General features: G+C 40.4%; 1 protein-coding gene across 1 annotated transcript in view; it reads left to right on the top strand.

Moving 5' to 3' along the window:
- The window catches only part of NPSR1 (neuropeptide S receptor 1), a gene marked incomplete at both ends in the record, with an annotated part of 56,194 nt that overhangs the window by 29,887 nt on the left and 7,712 nt on the right, over positions 1–18,595 (top strand). The window contains 3 exons of the mRNA XM_083884769.1: positions 9,068–9,171; positions 9,542–9,635; positions 14,216–14,417. Coding sequence (XP_083740895.1) covers positions 9,068–9,171; positions 9,542–9,635; positions 14,216–14,417 — 400 coding nt within the window. The remainder of the gene's footprint in view (positions 1–9,067; positions 9,172–9,541; positions 9,636–14,215; positions 14,418–18,595) is intronic.

The raw sequence follows: 18,595 nt of genomic DNA on the forward strand, positions 1-18,595 counted from the left end.
TACCAATAAAACTTACCAGTGTGCTGTTGTTCAAGCTATGAGCAAACACCAGGGGGGACAAAGCAGATACAAAAATGGAGTGAATACTATTCTACTATTCTGCAATGGTGATGCCTTGGGAAGGCTGACCTGAAACAGAACAGAGCTAAAGTATATATTTATTGAAAGGCCTGTAAGGGCCTTGGTCAGGACAAGAGCCTGACCAGGGCTACACCCAAGGTGGACTTAAAATGGTCACAAAAATGGACAACTGTTTGCGAGATCTCACACTTTTATAAGTTTTGGTCCATTTGTATATTGGGGTTTAATTGTCCAATTGCACCTTCAGGTTGTAAGGTCTCATCCTTCTTGTTCCTCCCTTTAGCCCACTGTTGTTTATGCTTTTGGGCCTGAAAGTTGTATTCACTGTCCTTGGTCTTGAGCAGGAAAAGCATTTGTTTTGTCTACCTACTCCGTGAAGAGAGCTTACTGGCACTTAATATGAAGCTCAGAACTACACCTCTAGGCAGCACAGAATCTGAAAAACATGAAAGCTAAAACTTAAGGCATCAATAGAAAGCCTAAGCTTCAACAAAAATTGACCTGCAGCATGCAATGTTACTGCTTGAGCACCATGGGAGTCTGATTTACAGTTTACTGTGAGGGAAGAAAGAAGGTTTTACCCTTACCACTCCTACTTGTACTGAAGTATCTGCATCCACAATATCTCAGCCAGCTAAGGCCATGTTGGAAGAAGTATGGGTAACCAATGACTATAGTCACCTGGGTGCCTGAACTATGCCAACAGAAAACACTCTTAGGATGTAGCAGAGAACCTTCAGACTGGGATAGTCTACATTTTTAGATGAGAATAACCCCCAGTTTCTGTTGTGATCAAGATATGAACCTGCAGTCCTTCAAATACTTGAGGTAAAGACCTGGTGAAAGGATCAGTATAGAGGATTCAGAAGAAATAGCAGAAGCATCTATATACAAGATGTTGGGGCAGGAAATAATTAAAAATGGAATTGTTTGGTATTTGCTATCTCAGAAGGTAATTTTTTTTCTTCAAAACTCTACAAGTACAGGCACCACTTGAAATATTATACAGCAGCAATGAATTACAGTGTGATTCCTTTGTCTTCTGAGGAGGCATATCCTTCTTTTTCTGTGTTCAAGTAAGACAAATTGATCCACAAGAGTGTGTCTTCTGCATTTACACTGAGACTCATTCTCTTTACACAGAATGAACCACTGAACAACTGCATGCAACAAAATAATATTCATCTAGTAGACAGAGGCCTCATCTATGTTCAAGTTACACAAGATGGGAAGAGAAAACTTTGTCCTAGGGCTCAGAATTATCACCAACTTCATCTGCCCCTGCACAGGCCCCCTAAGGGCAACTGCCAAACCATATTATCTGCAGAGGTCTGAAGAAGGGGACATCTGAACAAAAATTACTTGCTTTTACGGTCCTAACTGGTTCATAATTCATCCTAGTTTTACAAGAAAACAATTCTCCAGTCGTTTATTCAACTTTGTGGGAGGAATCAGTTTTTCTGAATTATGAGACCACTGCTGATGTGGTGACCAAGCCCTTCTTTTTGCTCCCCCCCCCCCCCCCCTCCCCCCCCCCCCCCCCACTGTATTTGATGTGGTGCTGCTCTTCCTGTTATCCTGCCCTGTTTTGGTGGGTGCCATGCTCCTTCTTGGTAGAACTGCTGGATCAGTCCAGCCCCCTCCAGCTGTATCCCCACAGCAACGGTGCAGTAGGAAATAATGGTAGGAAGAGATATATTAATAAAGGTAAATTAAACAAAACCTCAGTGCCTTTCACAATGGCAGGGCATGTTGAATTTTAATCCTAGAGACTTGATCTCCAGCTCTCTTGTAAATGCTGTTTTTGAAGAGATTGATATTGTGCAATATATGCTACTTTCACCTGGATGAGCTGTGGAGTGAGGCTGGAGCCTCACTGCATCCATCCTTTACAACATCTAGCCTAACAGGGCCTGCCTCATCTCATGAGAAAGTGGATCTCAGAGCAGAAATATAAGAAACGCAACAAATAAATTAGATGCTCACACAATTCTACAAAATTTCCTGTCACTTCCTATGAGCCAGAAAGAGAAAGAAAGCACATTTTCTGCCACAAGAAAATACACATAGCTTTAACAGGTCAATTCAACAGGTTTTCTCTTGACAATTTTCAAGCGGGTTTTGCTTCATACATTACATTTGGTGTTCTGTTCCAGGCTGCCAGGCTTGAAAGAGAAAATGCCCAAGGGAAGCACAGTACACATTGTTTGTACCTGTGGCAAAACTGCTCCTGCTCCAGTGCAAAACGTGTGCTCCAATGCAGGCACCACGATGGAACAAGACGCTTGTGGGTGTCTGTGGGCTTGAGAGATTTTAGCCTGCCAAGCAGCTGCTAACATTTTCCTAAGGAAAAGTTTCTCAAGAAAGCTTTTTCTCAAAACAATCTTGGTAAATAATATCCTTTCTCAAAACAATCTTTGCTCAGCTGGTGTTTTGCTGTTTCTCTAGTTAACCAGTGGGATTAGAGAGGTGTTGTTCTTATTCACCAAACATGTTAAGTCTGTATCAGAACACCTTATAAAAGGTAGTAAGAATTGAAATAAAACCCCCTTCTTTTCCTATACTTTTTGCCTTCTGAAATATTTGGAGTCTTTTGTGTCCTACAGCAATAGGTGTCCTTGTTGATTCCCCACAAAAACTTAGGGCACCCCAAAGGCACACTTTTTCTGCCAGATTCTCTGCCAGAGAGCTGGGATCCCTGCACTGCATAAGCACCATCATATCTGCTTCATATCAACACTTCTAAAATAGTTAAAACCAGGACTGGCAGATTCATGGCAGCTCATGGCGTTGCCAACCATCCTCTCTATTGGCCCCATCTCCAGCATGGTGCCCAGATGCTCTGCAATGGTGGAGCAAGCAGCTGCAAACCATCATAAAACGCAGATAAATGCACCTGGAGGGGTTGTGAAGGGGAGGAATAAGTTGTCAAAGCATGAGGGCAGTTCTTACACACACCCTGCTCCACGCACAGCTCCACACTGCACCATGACTGCCTGAAGAGGTCACACACCAGGCTCTCATGGCTCAGCTTTTAAAGAGCCATCTTAATTTGAAAGAGCATCTTCTAAGTATCTCATTAGTATCTTGTCCTACAGGTACTCAGATCAGGAATACAACCTATTTTACTATCGGCTCCTGAATGAGAGCAGAGGACTGGGTGTATTTTTTAGGAAATGTGGTTACAAAATTATTTCTAGTGGAGTGAATATATGCAAAGCCACCTGTGAAATTTTCAGTGGAAAGCACAGACTGTGGGAAGAGTGGGAGAAAACAGGCTGCAGGGGTGTCTGCAGGAGGTAGAGCAGCTTCTCCTGCTCTCTCTGCCCTGTGACTGTACTAAAGCCAAGCTTCAGGACCCCTAAGACCACCTAATTTAAATTGCTTGCATCCACTTGCAAGGCAAGTTCACAGCACTGACTCTGATTAGCTGACAGCGCATCAAGTGTGATACAGAGCAGCAAGGTCAGAGGGCAGTGGCTGCCTCATCAGTTCAAAAATCATGGACAGTGATTATTTTTGTCATAGGGCAGGGATGCCACATTTGCTTTTAAGGGTCTATCACTCCATTGCAGGCAGGTGTTAGTGAACTGCTGCTTCTGATGCTTCCAGAGGATATGCTCCTTGGGGAGTGGCAGGTGATGAGAATGTACATCATGAGGTCCAAAAAAATTGAGCCATATGAGATGCTCAGCCCTGACCAGGAGGTTGCATCCTTTGTCTTGCCTTACACAATGTTGTTGCCTTATGCAGTTTGGTGCTCTCTACTAAGCAGAACACAATATACATCGTTAAAATAGAATCACTCTGTAAGTGACATGAAAAGAGAGAGGGTATTTTAGTAAGAGGCACAGCTTCACCGAGAAGTCATGGATCACCACATCCAACTTAATAGAACTGTTCTCATCAGGGGAAAATGACACTGCAGCTGAGATGACATGTGGAGCTTTTTAACCCATCACAGATTACCAGCAATCTGCTTTCCACTTCAGACAGAAAAGACTTTCATCCTCAGGGTAGAGGGTCTTGAGGGAAGAGTGGTGTCAGTACTAATAATAAAATGATAGAGATATTTTCTTGTAGACTTGCTGGTGTAGATTTTTGTGTGAACCTCCTTAGTTGTAATGAAAGGAATATCCTGAAGTCTCCACAGGTACATCCCTTTGGTAATACCATCAAGTCAATGAATTTCTATGAACATATTATCTGAGACATGAAATCTGACAGTTCCCATGCCAGATTGCTAATTACCTCCATTTGCTTTCTATAATGGACTTCTTCCTCTGTGGAGGACTTTTTGACAAAGATTTGTTTCACTTACACCAACAGCAAGTTGACATTTAGTTTTGTCCCTCCAAGGGCAGTGATTTTTTTTTTACATTTCTGGAATCATGAGGCAGCACCCATCACCCAAGCTCCTGCAATTGCCTCCTGAACCAAGTGGCTCCTGGGCTCAAAAGTGTAGAGGCAATGCCTGCACTCAGTCAGGCCTGTAAAATAATCCAAAGGCATTTTGCTGAATGTGATGGAATATGTTGGCCTTTAGGGCCCAGGATTTTCACAGGTTGTTTCAGTACCTGACATATTTCCCAACAACAGATGCTGTAGCTCTATACTCAGCATGTTTCAGTCTCCTCTGGGAACAACAGGGTGCTTCTCCTTCTCAGGCATTTTCTTGACCTTTTTCATAAATGCTGTTTTAAAAATGCTGCATTTTGAAATGCAGACAGGTTTGTAGAGGCAGACACTAGTTATGCCTTCGAGGACTGGCTGTGGCCATGGTGGTGACAAGGAGGAGGCAAATAAAGGTTTGCAGACCTGTCCAGTTGCACAAACCCTACAAAGCTGTTCTTCTCTTCTTCTGCCCAGGCAAAGCAATCTTTCTCCCTGCCTCTCTCTACTTTTTATTATTATTGAAATCTCATGAATTTTTTCTTTTACATTTGTTTATAGAAAATTCACTCTCCCTCAAGACCAATCTTCTTCCATTCCTATCACACTAGTGACATGTCCTCTCTTCAACAAGGAATTGTTTCATCTGTATTGTTTCATCTGTATTCTTCTTTAAATATACATTTGGCTTAAAAGTCACAAATTATCACTTGCCGGCATCTTTATTTTGTATCAAAAGAGAATACATTTTATTAATTGAATTTCTGTCTATTTTTTCTGAGTAATTAGATAGGCCTATAACCCCACTGTTGCCTAGCAATGCTGACACAGTACCACAGCAAACACACCACTGCTTAGTAAAAAAATTTAGAAGACTATGAAGAAGGCAGTGCCAATGACAAGCTTGCACACAGCTGTGAGTGAAGGTTGTTTAGGACAGTTTTCAGAAATTATCTTGGTGCTGTTTGGCCCAGGAACACTCATCAGTGAAAGAACACAAGTATCTAACACATGGGCCACCAGCTTTTGTAAGGAGTGGTGAGGGTACTCAAAGTAATGAGGACATTGAGGTTCAGAGCAATGTGTTGGCTATGCCAGCTTTCTGTACCTGACATTCATCACTTGGATGGCACTGATGCAATCCAGTGACGGTTTGAGGTGCAAGCTTGCCAAAAGCAGCCAGGGAATGTGTGATCCGCTGAGATCTCATTGCTGAAACCAGCTGACTTCCACACACTGACCTCTACTAAAGCAATTCAAATTACATGGCAAATGAGGATTTCAGGATATGCTGTGGTCATAATTGTATCCAAGATGATACAAGGCGAGGAGGATTCATCTACCACTGGCAAAAGGTCTGCTGGCAATTCATTCCGCACCAGGTTTATAGTGCTGACACATTGGGGCTTTGTGTAAAAAGAGGCTTGCAAGAAAAAATGTTGTGAAGGAGTGAAAAATGTAAAGTTTAGTTATTTAAGGTGTGATCATCATGAGATAATGGGTTAATGAGCAGCATACTCAGTGTCTAAATCACTAATAAAGATTTGCACTAGATACTTGTGTCTCTGGAGAGTATATAGCAATCTTTTGTCATCATTTGTCATCCTTTGGCTTCATTTTCCCTTCATGCTGTGTGATCACTGGCACAAAGTACATTATTTACTTGGGCCTATGTAAAGTCTGCAGGACAAATCCTCCAGACGTGTGTGGTCATACTGAGAGAGCCTGGTCCTTTGCAGAGATGGGATAAGAGACACCCCCTGGAGCAGGCAGCAGAGGACTGAAGAATCCTTTGAGAAAAGTTAGACTGGTACTTTTAGGATTGAAAAGACAAGAAATAAAACCTGAGGAGGGCATGAGGGCATTGAATGTTTCTATAACTAAAGGGAATTGAGAAATCTGGCTAAATTTGGCCCACACGTGCAGCTGGGTGCAGTGGCTTTGGTACACACGTGTGTGTTGTGTTCAGGGGCACGTGCTTGGAGACTCATGCCAAGCCCTCCACAGCAATTCTGAAATTCAGCACAGAGAGCCCTTAAAACATACTGCTGGGGGAGAAGAGCTGAGACTGCCAGCACAAAAAAAAGCTGTGAAGTTTAATCCTCATTTAAAAGCCTCTGCAGTCACCTGAAAAACCTCACTCAACGGCTCTCAAGGGAAAGACAATCCTGAGTTGTCTTTAAAGCTCCTGAAGTACTTCAGGCTATAGATATATTCGTACGTAATGATACACAGTGGGTAGAGACTTGTAACATGAAAAAGGCAGAGCTGATATCCACATTCCGTATTTCTGGTGAGGGATCTGCTTCTGCTGCATAAACTTTGCCATGGTTCCTGAGCCTGAGAACTGGCTGGCAGCTGCAGGGTGTGGGATGCAAGGAGGGCAACCCTGGAGAGTACTTTTGGGCTGAGCACCAGCTGAACAAAGGCTCATTCCCCTGTGGATTTCTATCACATAAGCAGTGAAGTGGGGGCAATCCACAGGTTGAAACCACACTCCCGATGCAAAATAAAAAGCTGGAGTGGGCATAAGCAAATGTGTGCTGTCTGGGGCTGCCAAATTGCTTACCTGAGGGAAACCACCAGGATGCTGTCCCATCTCCTGCCACAGCTGCAGGATGCAGCTCTAAAGCACTCTCCTGATACATTGAAAAGGGATAGGAAGATGGCCATGAGAAGAGGGAAATGAGGAGGTAGATGAGGTGCTGTCCCTTCTCCCTTCCTTTCCTCTTCAGAGTACTGAGGTTGGCAGGAGGAAAGGCAGCCTCCCCCTCCTGAGGAAAGCTGAGCCCTGATTAGGCACCTGCTTGGCAGATGCTCAGACCATCAAAAGCCGGAGGATACCCTGAAGTGAAGCTCTATTGATGTGTAATACTTTGAACCAATATATATTTCATTACTATAGAGAGAGAGAATATGAATCAATAATTCAGGAGTAAGGAAAGGGAAAGGAATAGGTTGGAACCACTGCTGGAGGATGCATTTCACTATTTGAAACACTTAAACTCTGTGGTTTTTTTCAAAGACCACCTTTATTATATACCTACAGTCTTTTCAGAAAAGTCTTAACGCCACTGTACTCATCAGAGGAATAATCATTCCTTACCCCATCACCCTAATCAATGAACAACATTAAACTTAATGTTTCAAACCACAGACCTCCTTCTGCAGATTGTCTCTGATCCAGCCTCTGGAGGCACAGAAAGAGAGGAGAGAGAGAAAATGGGGCTGGGAGACGCTGCGAGAATAAAGAGCAAACCAGTATTAATTGAACAGTAGTCATAAGGAGGGAGGTAATGTAGTTACACTAATTTAATTTTGAACTGAGCCTTGAAGACGAAGATAAATGTAAGAAGAAAATGAGGAGATAAAGGATTACTGACACAGAAAAAATTACCCTGATTTTCCACTGAAGCCAAACAGGTTGCTTTTTCTGAAGCATTAAGCTGAAATCTCAATTCCCAACTCAAAATATCTGGAATTTCTGTCATTTCAAAGGACTTAGAAGAAACCTAATTTGCAAAACAGGTTTGCTTGGAAATACGGTCCCAAACAGTTTATTTCTCAAAACGTTTTTTTGAAATTGTTGAAATATCTTGTTTCCAAAGGCATACATTTCAAATCAAAATCTTCTGATATGGGGTTTAAAATATCTTTATCACACTAAAATTTAGAGATGATTTTTGAATGTGTAAAATGGTGGTTGCAAAATGAAACACTACCTCACCATTTTAAATTAAAAAAAAAAAAATAAAATATAGATTGAAACTTTTTCTTCATGTTGCTTAGTTTTGTCCTGAAAAATTGCATGAAAAGTTTTCCTAACCTGTTTTCCCGCTTTGTGGTAATCTGTGCAAGAAAAGCAACATGACATGTTACTTGAAGTAGCAGCACATTGGACTCATACACATTTTCTTCTACGGATGGCACTGAAAACATTTATCTTGTCCGAGTGAGAGAGGTTGGTTTTAAAGACAAAACTTATTATCACCCGTATGTAAAACAGGAGTACCAGTTTTTGTGATTCATTTGTAAAACGTGCATCTCTGTGAGCACTCACTTGTTCAATAAGAAACAGAACAAAGGCTGGAATATCTCTTTAGATTTTCTTGTGGGAGAAAAAAAAAAAGAAGAAAAACTAAAAGATAGCCTGAGGTGTATTTAATTTGGCAAATATAAAAGTACAGGCATAAGTAGGTTAACTTTAAGCTGACAAAGCACAGTTAGTCATTAATTAATTAAATTTGCAAATTAACTCCTGACAAAATTTCCACTAACTTTAGCAGCATTTGGTTGCCACTCCAGGTGATTTTGCAGGAGGCTTTTTAAAGTGAAATAACAGATAAAGAATAAAAGACGTTAAGTGGTTCAGTATTTGTCACAGCTGTAATCAAGCTGACACAGTTAGACACTAATTATGGGGTGTTTTCTGAGGCTTTCCCAACTCCTCTAGCATACTGGGCTGAGTGGTCATGGCTTGACTGCCCCTAGGACTGCAGAGCTGATACATCCCAAGGGTCCTACCTGCCTCTGTGCTTCACCCGAAGTCGTATATTTGCTTCTTTCAATGCTTCTTCACTTAATTTCTTTGTAGATTCGTTCACAGGACTCATCAACATAATGACTGACATCATTTGGCGCTACACTGGAGATTTTATGGCCCCTGATATCGTTTGCAGGGTCGTTCGCTACTTCCAGGTATAAAAACCTCATCCTTGTTGCCCCCATGGCAGTAAACTCTGGCAAAAACGCTGCATAGAATTTTTTCTGGCAGCAAAAGTGTTAAATGTTGAAAATTTTCATTTAAAGGTAAAACAGGTTAGTTAAAGCATATTAAATCTTTTAAATTTTGTGGACAGGAAAAAGGAAAAATACCTGGGTGAATATACAAGGTGCTATTTTATTTTGTTTTGTTTTGGTTGGTCGGTTGGTTGGGCTTTTTGTTGTTTTTTAATTTTTTTTTTTCTTTTAGTAAGTTTCGCAACATTGTTAGTTCAGAGTTTTCTTTGACATTACCTTCTGAAATAGATGTGTCTCAACTGTTGTTTTGTTATACTTTCTGCCCCAGGTGGTCCTTCTCTATGCCTCAACCTACGTCCTCGTGTCACTAAGCATAGACCGGTATCATGCCATAGTTTACCCCATGAAGTTCTTGCAAGGAGGTAGGAAAATTTCACTACCTTATTATTGCTACAGACATTATTGGATAATTTTTAGTTTTCAAAATCCTTAACCTGGTTGCTATGAATTAATTATTCATTCCTGCTCTAGCTACATTTGAACTGTTACAATTTCCAAATGACGGAGTAGCTGTGGTTTTGAGATTTATTAAACTCCACTTAGCCTTCAGCAGTTTTCTGTAAGTATTGTGTTAGCAAAGAATGAAATGACATTTTAAAAAGTATAGTGGTTTTCATTATATTCCAGCATTTTCAGAAGGTTTTAATGGACAAAAGGTATCTCATGTTCCACTATACTGACTGTAGGAGCTGCAACATCTATACTGTCTATTTATTCACATTTAAAAATTACTTGAATGGAGGGTGTGGTACTGAGAATTCATAAAATAGTTTGATGTATCTTCAAAAGAGATAGCGTATAAATTTGGACATCTATTGTTTCTTATAATTTCCTGTTTGTTTTGGTTTCAGGTTTTTTTACATCACTCAGATATATCCTGGCCTCTTAGCAGTACAGTTCAAACAAAATTATTTCTTTCCCACAGAGCCAAAGTGGGGCATTAAGTATGTTGCACTGAGTGAAGAAACAGAGATAGCAGGTGGGGAGGAAAAAGAACAGTTACAAGAACCATGAGGTCTGGAGGATGTGCTTTAATGAGATGCAAATATCATTCTTGTTTTGGAGTAATGAAGGCTTTTGCCAGACAGCTCTATTCAGGGGCTCAGATTAATGGTCCTTCCCAGCCTTAAAAACCTGTGAGTCAAATCACAGCTGAGACAGTGGTGCAGCTTTGGCAGATGTTAAGGTCTGAAAGCTTCAAATACTTGTTTGAAATTTAGCTTTGTATTCCCCAGCATGCAGATCAACGCTTTCAGAAGAGAGACATGGATATCAAGGTTTTCCCAGTGGGCTTTGGAAGGGGTGGCAGTGCTTTACAACTCCTTCAGGAGGGCTCATAAACCGGGCAGGGCAGGGGCTCACAAACCTGCTGGCTGAGCAGGACGAGCTGTTGGACACACCTGCTGGCATTTCTTCTTCATGCATGGTACAGGAAAAGCAGTGCTTGCTAAATAACCACTGAGTATAGTAAAGAATTCGATGGGTAATCTTTGAAGAGAACTTTGAAGTTGAAAAAGAACCATGGAAAATCACTTTGAATCTTTGTAAAAGACTTTTTTTAATCCCATTTCCTAGAACTTTACCATAAAACTTGCTTTTTATTTTTTTTTTTTCTTATTTATTTTTTTTTTTTTAAACTGGAGAAGAGAGGACGTTTCCTCCAGTTGAGGGTAGCAAAATCATCAGTTGGGTGCAGCTCTGGTCAGGGGAAAAAGGTCACAAGCAGAGAGAACACTGACAAAGCCCATCTGCCTCTTGCAAGGTCTGGCTGCACACTGACGCACAAGCAAAGACCATGCTCAAAGGAAAAAAGAAGGCAGCTGTAAATACACAAGAAGGTTCTAGAGAGGTATATTTATCATAGCAACTTCTGGAATATGCATAAAATAATCACCTTTTGCACCCAGCTATTCCTTACAGAGGTGCTGTGTGGGATGCTTTTGAAATGCCCTCTTAGCTATTCTACAGATAGAGAACAAAGAGATTTACAAATCTTTGTCGATGGTGATGACACAGAGGAACTTCGTGAACAGTTCTGAGTCAACCTGTGGCAAATTTCTTTTCAAAATGAAACACTCATCTCCCCCAAAAGCTTCAATCAAGAAACAAAAGAGTCCTTTCTTCTTACTGATTTGAAAAATTATGTTTCCATGTAACCTTGAAATACCATTTTAGGAAAAAAAAAATCAAACATTCCACTTTGAAAATGTCAAACAATTGTTTTAAATTATGATTTAGTTACTAGCCTGAAGTCCTGTTAAAAAGTATTTTTAATGACCTGTTCTTTGCATGTTTTTTAAGAAAACAAACTTCAACAGCTGAATATTTTATACTTTGCCAATACATAAATGACCAGAGAAAGTATTTTAATCCTAAAGGTTTTACTATGAGACACCCAATTCTACAACAAAAAGGGTATTAAGGTTTTAATTTAAAATAAAGATCAAAAAGAAAAGAATCTGAAAAGTTACAGCAGAAAACATTTTGTGCATACTTCATCATGTTGGAAAGGCATATGCAAGCAACATGCAAACTAAACAACAGGTGAAAAAAGAACTGCTTAAGTAAACGAAAAAACCCAGAAAGGTGTAAACTGATCCTTGTGTAGCTTTGGGCTGAAAACAGTGCTACCACTGAGATTCTGGAACAGCTCTGCTCTCTCTGGATTTAAAACCTAATTTTAAGATGGCACTCAATTTATCAAAGGATTGCATAGCATTGACATTCTTGATGGCAGGAATTAATGTGCCTTCCAAGGGGTGATCCCCTGCTCATATTGCTGGGAGCAGAGAGATGTACTCAAACCCGTTGTCACAGTGCAGGGATGGTGGGAACAGAGCAAAGGAGACAGTCACATCTGTGACATCTTTTAGAAGAGTCAGAGCAAGAGCTCGCAGCTGAGATTCCCACTCCAACCCCAGGAGTTAGTCTTGGCCACCACAGTTTGAAAAGCTCTAAAGGAAAATGCTCAGACTGGTTCAATAGAATATTGTCTTTCAAAAGTTATTTGTTTGATTTAATTTATAACTGGTACAGCTCTAGTTATGTGATTTGCTGGCATTTAGAGCATATTAGAGCAACTATTAAAAATGCAGAATAAAAACAGCCCTGCTGGTGAGGCAAAAAATTAACATTACTCTAATAAAACAAAAATCTGCTTACCTATCAGTGCCCTGTAAAGCCCTTTAGACTAGCAAGGCCATACTCTACCAAATGCAAGGGACATTTAAAAATAAAAATAAATTCATATTGCAGGAAAAGTATTATGAAACACAAAGAAATACCACTCTCACCCAACCCATATTGCTCTGTTCTGTTCAATATACAGTATAAAAAAAATAAGGTTTCTTTTCCAGCTCTGATCTTTTTTAGTTATAAAAACACAGATGGGCCCCATTGAGGCTTGCATGATTGTAGTTTAAGTAGGTAGCTCACATTTGATATGTCCTTTCTGTCAGGAAATATTTTGTGAAATTTATTCTTAATATTCCTTTTGCTAAGTTTTTTCTGTCTTGCTTTGGGAAACTTCACAGTTCTCTTTTGCCTGTACAATATTTATAGCCTTAATCTAACCTTCTCACTTATGCAGATGTCATCAGAGTTCCCTTAAGCCCTAGATTAGCAAGACCATACTTTCCTGAACATGGGTAGCATTTAAAAATGAGCAGGATAACTGAGTATTTGCAACTGATGTTTTATAAAGCATAAAATTACTTTTTGAATGTTTCGCCCACATGCTTTCGTATTGCTCTTTGAGCTTCAAGGAGGAAAGACATTCTTCTTTATATGCATAATTTAAAGTGATTTTCTATTTCACACACAACCTCGGGTATTTTTTAGGACAATAAAGTATTTGAACACTAAAGCTCCCCAGATAAAAAAAAAAATAAATCTGTCCCCATCTGTCCCTCTTGCAATCTGGCTGAGGAGGAATAAGTGCCACTGATAATCATGGGTACTCCACAGATCAGTCCTTTTTCCCCACACTTTTCAGCTAGAGCTAACTGGAATTCAGCCAGAAGATGCAGGTTTTTGAAAATTAAAGCCTTGGATCTTTTTGCTCCAACCCATTGATATTTACGAAGTCTTGCGGGTGCTGCCAGACATCATTTTGTTTCCCACTTGTTTTTCCTCACTTGGCAGTGGCTGGAAATCAAGAGGATGCACTAATCCGAACCTGATGGAGGTTTTGGGGTCCTTTAGCTCCTGTTCTTCACCATGAAGTCCATCAGGACCTCCCAGTTCTTGTATTTTGGAGCAGATAAAAAGAGGGTTGGGCACATGAGCACCGTTGTCTGCCCTGTCTCATGGTTAGCAGTCCACTCCTGGCATATCTTGGGTTCATCAGCAGGAGCTAAATTTGATCCCCACCATTATACAGAGAAGTGCAGGAGATGCCCAGGCTCTTCAGGCCCATGTTTCTTTGGGACAGTAAAGTTGCAGGTGGAATTAAAGGCAGCTGGTTCTGCAATCTTGTCCTGACCCTAAACTGAGGCATTTTCTTTTTCCTCATAGGAAATGTTATTGCAATCTTTCTCACTTCAAGGTGCATCACTGGGCATGGAGTAGGGCAGGTCTGAGGTCCTTTACATGCATTAATGAAATTCTCTCGGTGGCATAGAGGTACCATTTGCATTTCATGTTTCTGACTTGCTGACCCTGACCAGTGCCTTTCTCATAGTGTTTCAGATTCAACAGGCTCTAGGCATCCTTAAATAAAACTTGCAAAATGCAAGCTCATAATGACGTGAGAATTTATCACAAGAAAGAGATGAAATCCTTTTTCTTCTTTGAAGTCTTTTCAGCATCAGCCAGCTGCAGCCTAAAATTCCCTTTCTTCACAGAATTTCCTCCTCCTCCCTGTCTTTCTGTCAATAGTGCTGCAAGGGTTCACTTGCACCAACAACCCCACTGACACTGTCTGTTTGACTCTGTTTTACAGAAAGGCAGGCAAAAGTGCTCATTGGAGTGGCCTGGAGTCTCTCTTTCCTTTTTTCCATACCAACTCTGATTATTTTTGGGAAACGGCAGCTCTCCAATGGGGAAGTGCAGTGCTGGGCCCTCTGGCCTGATGACTCCTACTGGATCCCCTACATGACAGTTGTGGCTTTCCTGGTGTATTTCATTCCTCTGATCATTATCAGGTAAGTCTGAACCCCAGTCAGCAAATGTGTGGTGAAAGCTGTCAAGTGTGCAATCAGCTTAAAGCTTTAATTTCTACTCATTCATTACAATTTCATTTCCATACCTGCTGCATAGCTGCTTTGGTTTTTATCACATAATACACGGGTTGCTGTACTTGCCCTGGGTGTTCTCTGTGTGGTATTAACAGCCAAAAACATTTTCTCTGAAAAAAGGAATGAATCTCTAAGTGTGTCCACTTATCTCCACAGCTTCAGGCTTGAAAGATATCTTTATAAACCCAGTATGATAATTTGTCCATTATTCCAAAAGACAATTTTAATAGAAGACCAGGAAACTGCACTTAACACCAATTAAACTAAAATTAACTTGAAGTGCTCTTAAGCTTCACAGTACTCCACAAGTGTTCCTTCAGAAGGATTGGAAAGAAATCTCCAAGTGTTGAAGTTGCCAACTACTCCTAAAATATGAACAAATGTAGTTCTTCTGGTTTTGTGATACGAAACCTAAGCTGCAGATATTTGAGACTGATTTGAGACTGTGCCTCAAATCACAAAGACCATCTGCAGAAACTGTATTAAACTGAGGTCAGTGAACATTGCAGACTGTGCTTTGTGATCAGCCTCCCTCTGGAGCACTGCCATTAGGTGCCATTAAACAGAAGTTAACTAGCCATGAGGAGCCACCAAGGCAAAAGAGCAGTCAAAATCAGATGTGGAACGGGAGTGAGGCTTCCTAACTGCCTCAAAATGTTGCCAGTGGCAGCCACAGTTCTCAGAGCCCTTATTTTTCTTTCTTTCTTTCACCAGCAAAGTTAATATTATATTTCTTGGTGTCCATTTCTTCTTGTCAGTAGCAAGAAAGACTTGCTGGGACTCCTTTTTTCCTCCCATAGTTTGGTGACAGGCTGCTTGGACTCTGAGAGAACTAGTTTTGCAGTGCTCCTTGGATTTATCTCTTGGTCCACCTGCTTTTCCAAGTGATGAGCCATGAGTCTCCCTTAGCTTCCTGCTCATTGGCACTGTGGGTGATGGTGGGGTGGGCAGAGGCTGATCTCTTCTAGATGATGACAGGCCTGATTACATACCCTAAATAAAAACTTTGAAAATTATTACTGTTTTATCACACAGATTAAGTTCAGCAGCTTTTAATGGCAACAAGTTTATCTTTGATAGAATCAAAACCATGTGGTGTTTGAACTCATCTAGCTGACTTTTTGATATGGATTCAAAACAGACCAGTGTTGCTCCCTAGAGAGAAGGGATGATTTTTACACTTGCTCATAACATGTCAGTTTGCTAAACTTTCCATTTTTTTGTGGCAGATTGCATAGACATAATAAAAAAAATCAAGAAAGTTCTTAAAGAAAGGACAGGATGACAAGAGGAAAAACTGCTCCCAAGTTATCATTCCTAGCTGGGATAATTTCTCTGCATGTTTTCCTCTCTCTGAAAGCCAGCCTAGTTTTCAATATGCAAAAAAAATTTCTTGGGAATACGTAAATAAAAATGTGGGTAGATCTGCAGCCCAGTAGTAGCAGCAAAAACAATAAACATATGCTGCACAGAGAGGAAGCAATTTAACAGTGAAAAGAAATGACACTAGAAAATCTTGAGGCTGGCTGTTGCTGTGAAAGGGGTTCTTTAAAGAGCTTTCTCAAATAGGTAGCAGTTGGGAAATTCTAGCCAGGATCTTAAGTGTTTCAGGAAAAAAGCCCCACAGCCGGCTGAATTAACAGTCATTCCATAGGTGTGTGAAACATCTCTTTCACACTCAAACATACAGATTTGCATGGTTTCTGTTACAGGCCAGCCACTCCTTTTACACACCATCTATACTTGTTTGGCAAGAAAAGGCAAGCTACAGAGCAATAAATATTTCAGAGCTGTTGACATTATGCTCCCCTCCTCCCTGCCAAAGAAAGATATTCAAACCAGATCAGCTCTGTGACTGGCTTTACAGTAAATCCCCAGAAGCAAGAAGGTGATGAAGACATGAGGGGAAAGAGAAAGGCAGTGAAACTGGCATTTCATGAGATTGGCCTGACATCTGAGACATGAATAAAACATCCTAAAATTTTTTGTGGCTTTAACCTTAAGCAACATCCACACAAGAAATTTATGGCAGGACAGGAACTAAAACCACTGGGTTTTGAGCCAGGGGCAATGCAGTTCCATCACCTGCCCAGAAACATTCCTGGTTTCGGTGTTTATTAACACAAATGCTCCTGTGTCCTTGCCAGCAGAAGTCAGATTTTTGACAGGTACAAAGTGGTGTCTGGCACTGGAAGGAAGGAAGGGGAGTGGTTCAGGGAAGGATTTATTTTGTGCTCGTTCATTTCTAGTTGTCAGTGATACTATTTTCTTCAGAACAGAGAGGATTGTCTAAAACCACAGCAAAAGAGGATTACCATCAGGGCAAGGTCAGCAGAGACATTATGAAAAAATGCCATGCAATTTGGAAGGAAATGGCTGGTTTTTAGAACATTTTTTAAGTCTCAAGCATAAAAGTGAAAGTTGCAACTTCCCAGCAGATGTATCTGTAAAACATCTGGCAACATAAGCTGAAGGTGTGACGTCTATTTCTTTAAAAATCATTGGCAGTGCAGGAGTTTAAAGCTAATCCAATCCACCTGATGTGGCTGCAGCATACAAATAATCTGGTAAGCATTTTGTGGCTCAAGAACAGCAGGAATGGCTGTTAGCATCTCCAGGGACTCGGTTTCTCTGTAAAAGTTTTGTTCTACCCAGTGCTTTCAGATGAACAGGAGGTTTGATGATAAACGAGATGCTATTTCATAAGGGTGAGAGAGATCATGTACATTCCAGTTATGTGTTCCTCTGTCAAGAAATTTTTTATAAAATGAAAGGCATTATTTAATAAATGTAGGAAGGCTTTTTTTTGTGATTTTTTTTTTAATTTTAATGATCTTTAGCCAAGGATGCTATTTTAGAACACCACAATATAAAAATGGAGAGAAGATCCTTAAATGTGCAACTGAAAAGCCAAGGATCAGTACAAGAAGCCATGAATACATATAAGCCAGAAGCCAAGGCATGCACCACACTTAGTGAGGAAGCGAGGCAGGGTGCACACAGGGGAAAAAAAATTAAACCTTTTCTGCAAGAATTCATATTCTTTGCACAGCTACTTTATTTTCTCTGCTGAAGCACTCTGATTTAGCTGCATGGCAGGTGTCTGATGCAATGTGGGACACTGGCTGGCAGAGTTAATTCTTAATTAGTTCTGCTGCCTGAATCTGCTGAAAACCTAACCTCTAGAGCAAAGCAGTTCACTGATGACAGCACTTTTTCTGGTGCTGTTCATCTGAAGTGCATACAAAGGATAAAATCTTACTTTTCAGGTGCAGGACTTAATTCCACACTAGATATGCTGCATTGGCTGAGCTGTTTTCACTTGTTACAGTCCAGACACCATCATCTTTTAAGCTTCTCTCATCCAGCCCTCAGCTCTCTCAGTAGAGCTGACTTCACGTGGTCCTGACAGCCTTCAACTAACTCACAGGAGCTGTGTTATTCATAACACTGCAGCCCATGGAATGAATTATTTAGCTGATAACCTTATGCTCACCATGGAAAACCCTTCCACTGACAAGCTAAACCCCCAATGTGGTGTGAGCAAACTCTACAGATACCAAGCCAAAACATGAACCAGAAGAACACAGCATTCTCTCCCCCTCAGCCTCTGTTTCTTTTTTTTTTTTTTTAATGTATATATAAAAAGGTAATTTATGAACAAAACTGCAACAGCCTGAAAGATTTTAATACTTCTGAGGTCTATTCCTACTACCACTTCACAACTAGAGAATCAGCAATCAGTTATCAAAGAGCTTGTGGTTTTTCAGCAAGGTTTTTTTTTTTTGTCTGATTATAATACCAGTGAACAAGACCTGAATAATGAAAAGAAAATGAAAAGCTATGATTGGTATTTTTAACCCAAATGTGTGGATATCTTTGAGAGATGAAAAAAAGTGGAGAATATTTATTCTTTTCATATTAAAACTTCCTTTGCCCCCACTATCTCTGCTTTGGTACAGGAATACCCACAGATCCTGACTCAGATATTTCTACACAGTGCTTCAAAAATTGGCCTGTTCCCTCTTATTTATATTATTCTACCACTTCTTCTGCAGTTGATATTATTAACCTATGAAATGCCC

Source organism: Zosterops lateralis (genome assembly GCF_965231275.1).
Source record: "Zosterops lateralis genome assembly, chromosome: 1".
Classification (NCBI taxonomy): Eukaryota; Metazoa; Chordata; class Aves; order Passeriformes; family Zosteropidae; genus Zosterops; species Zosterops lateralis.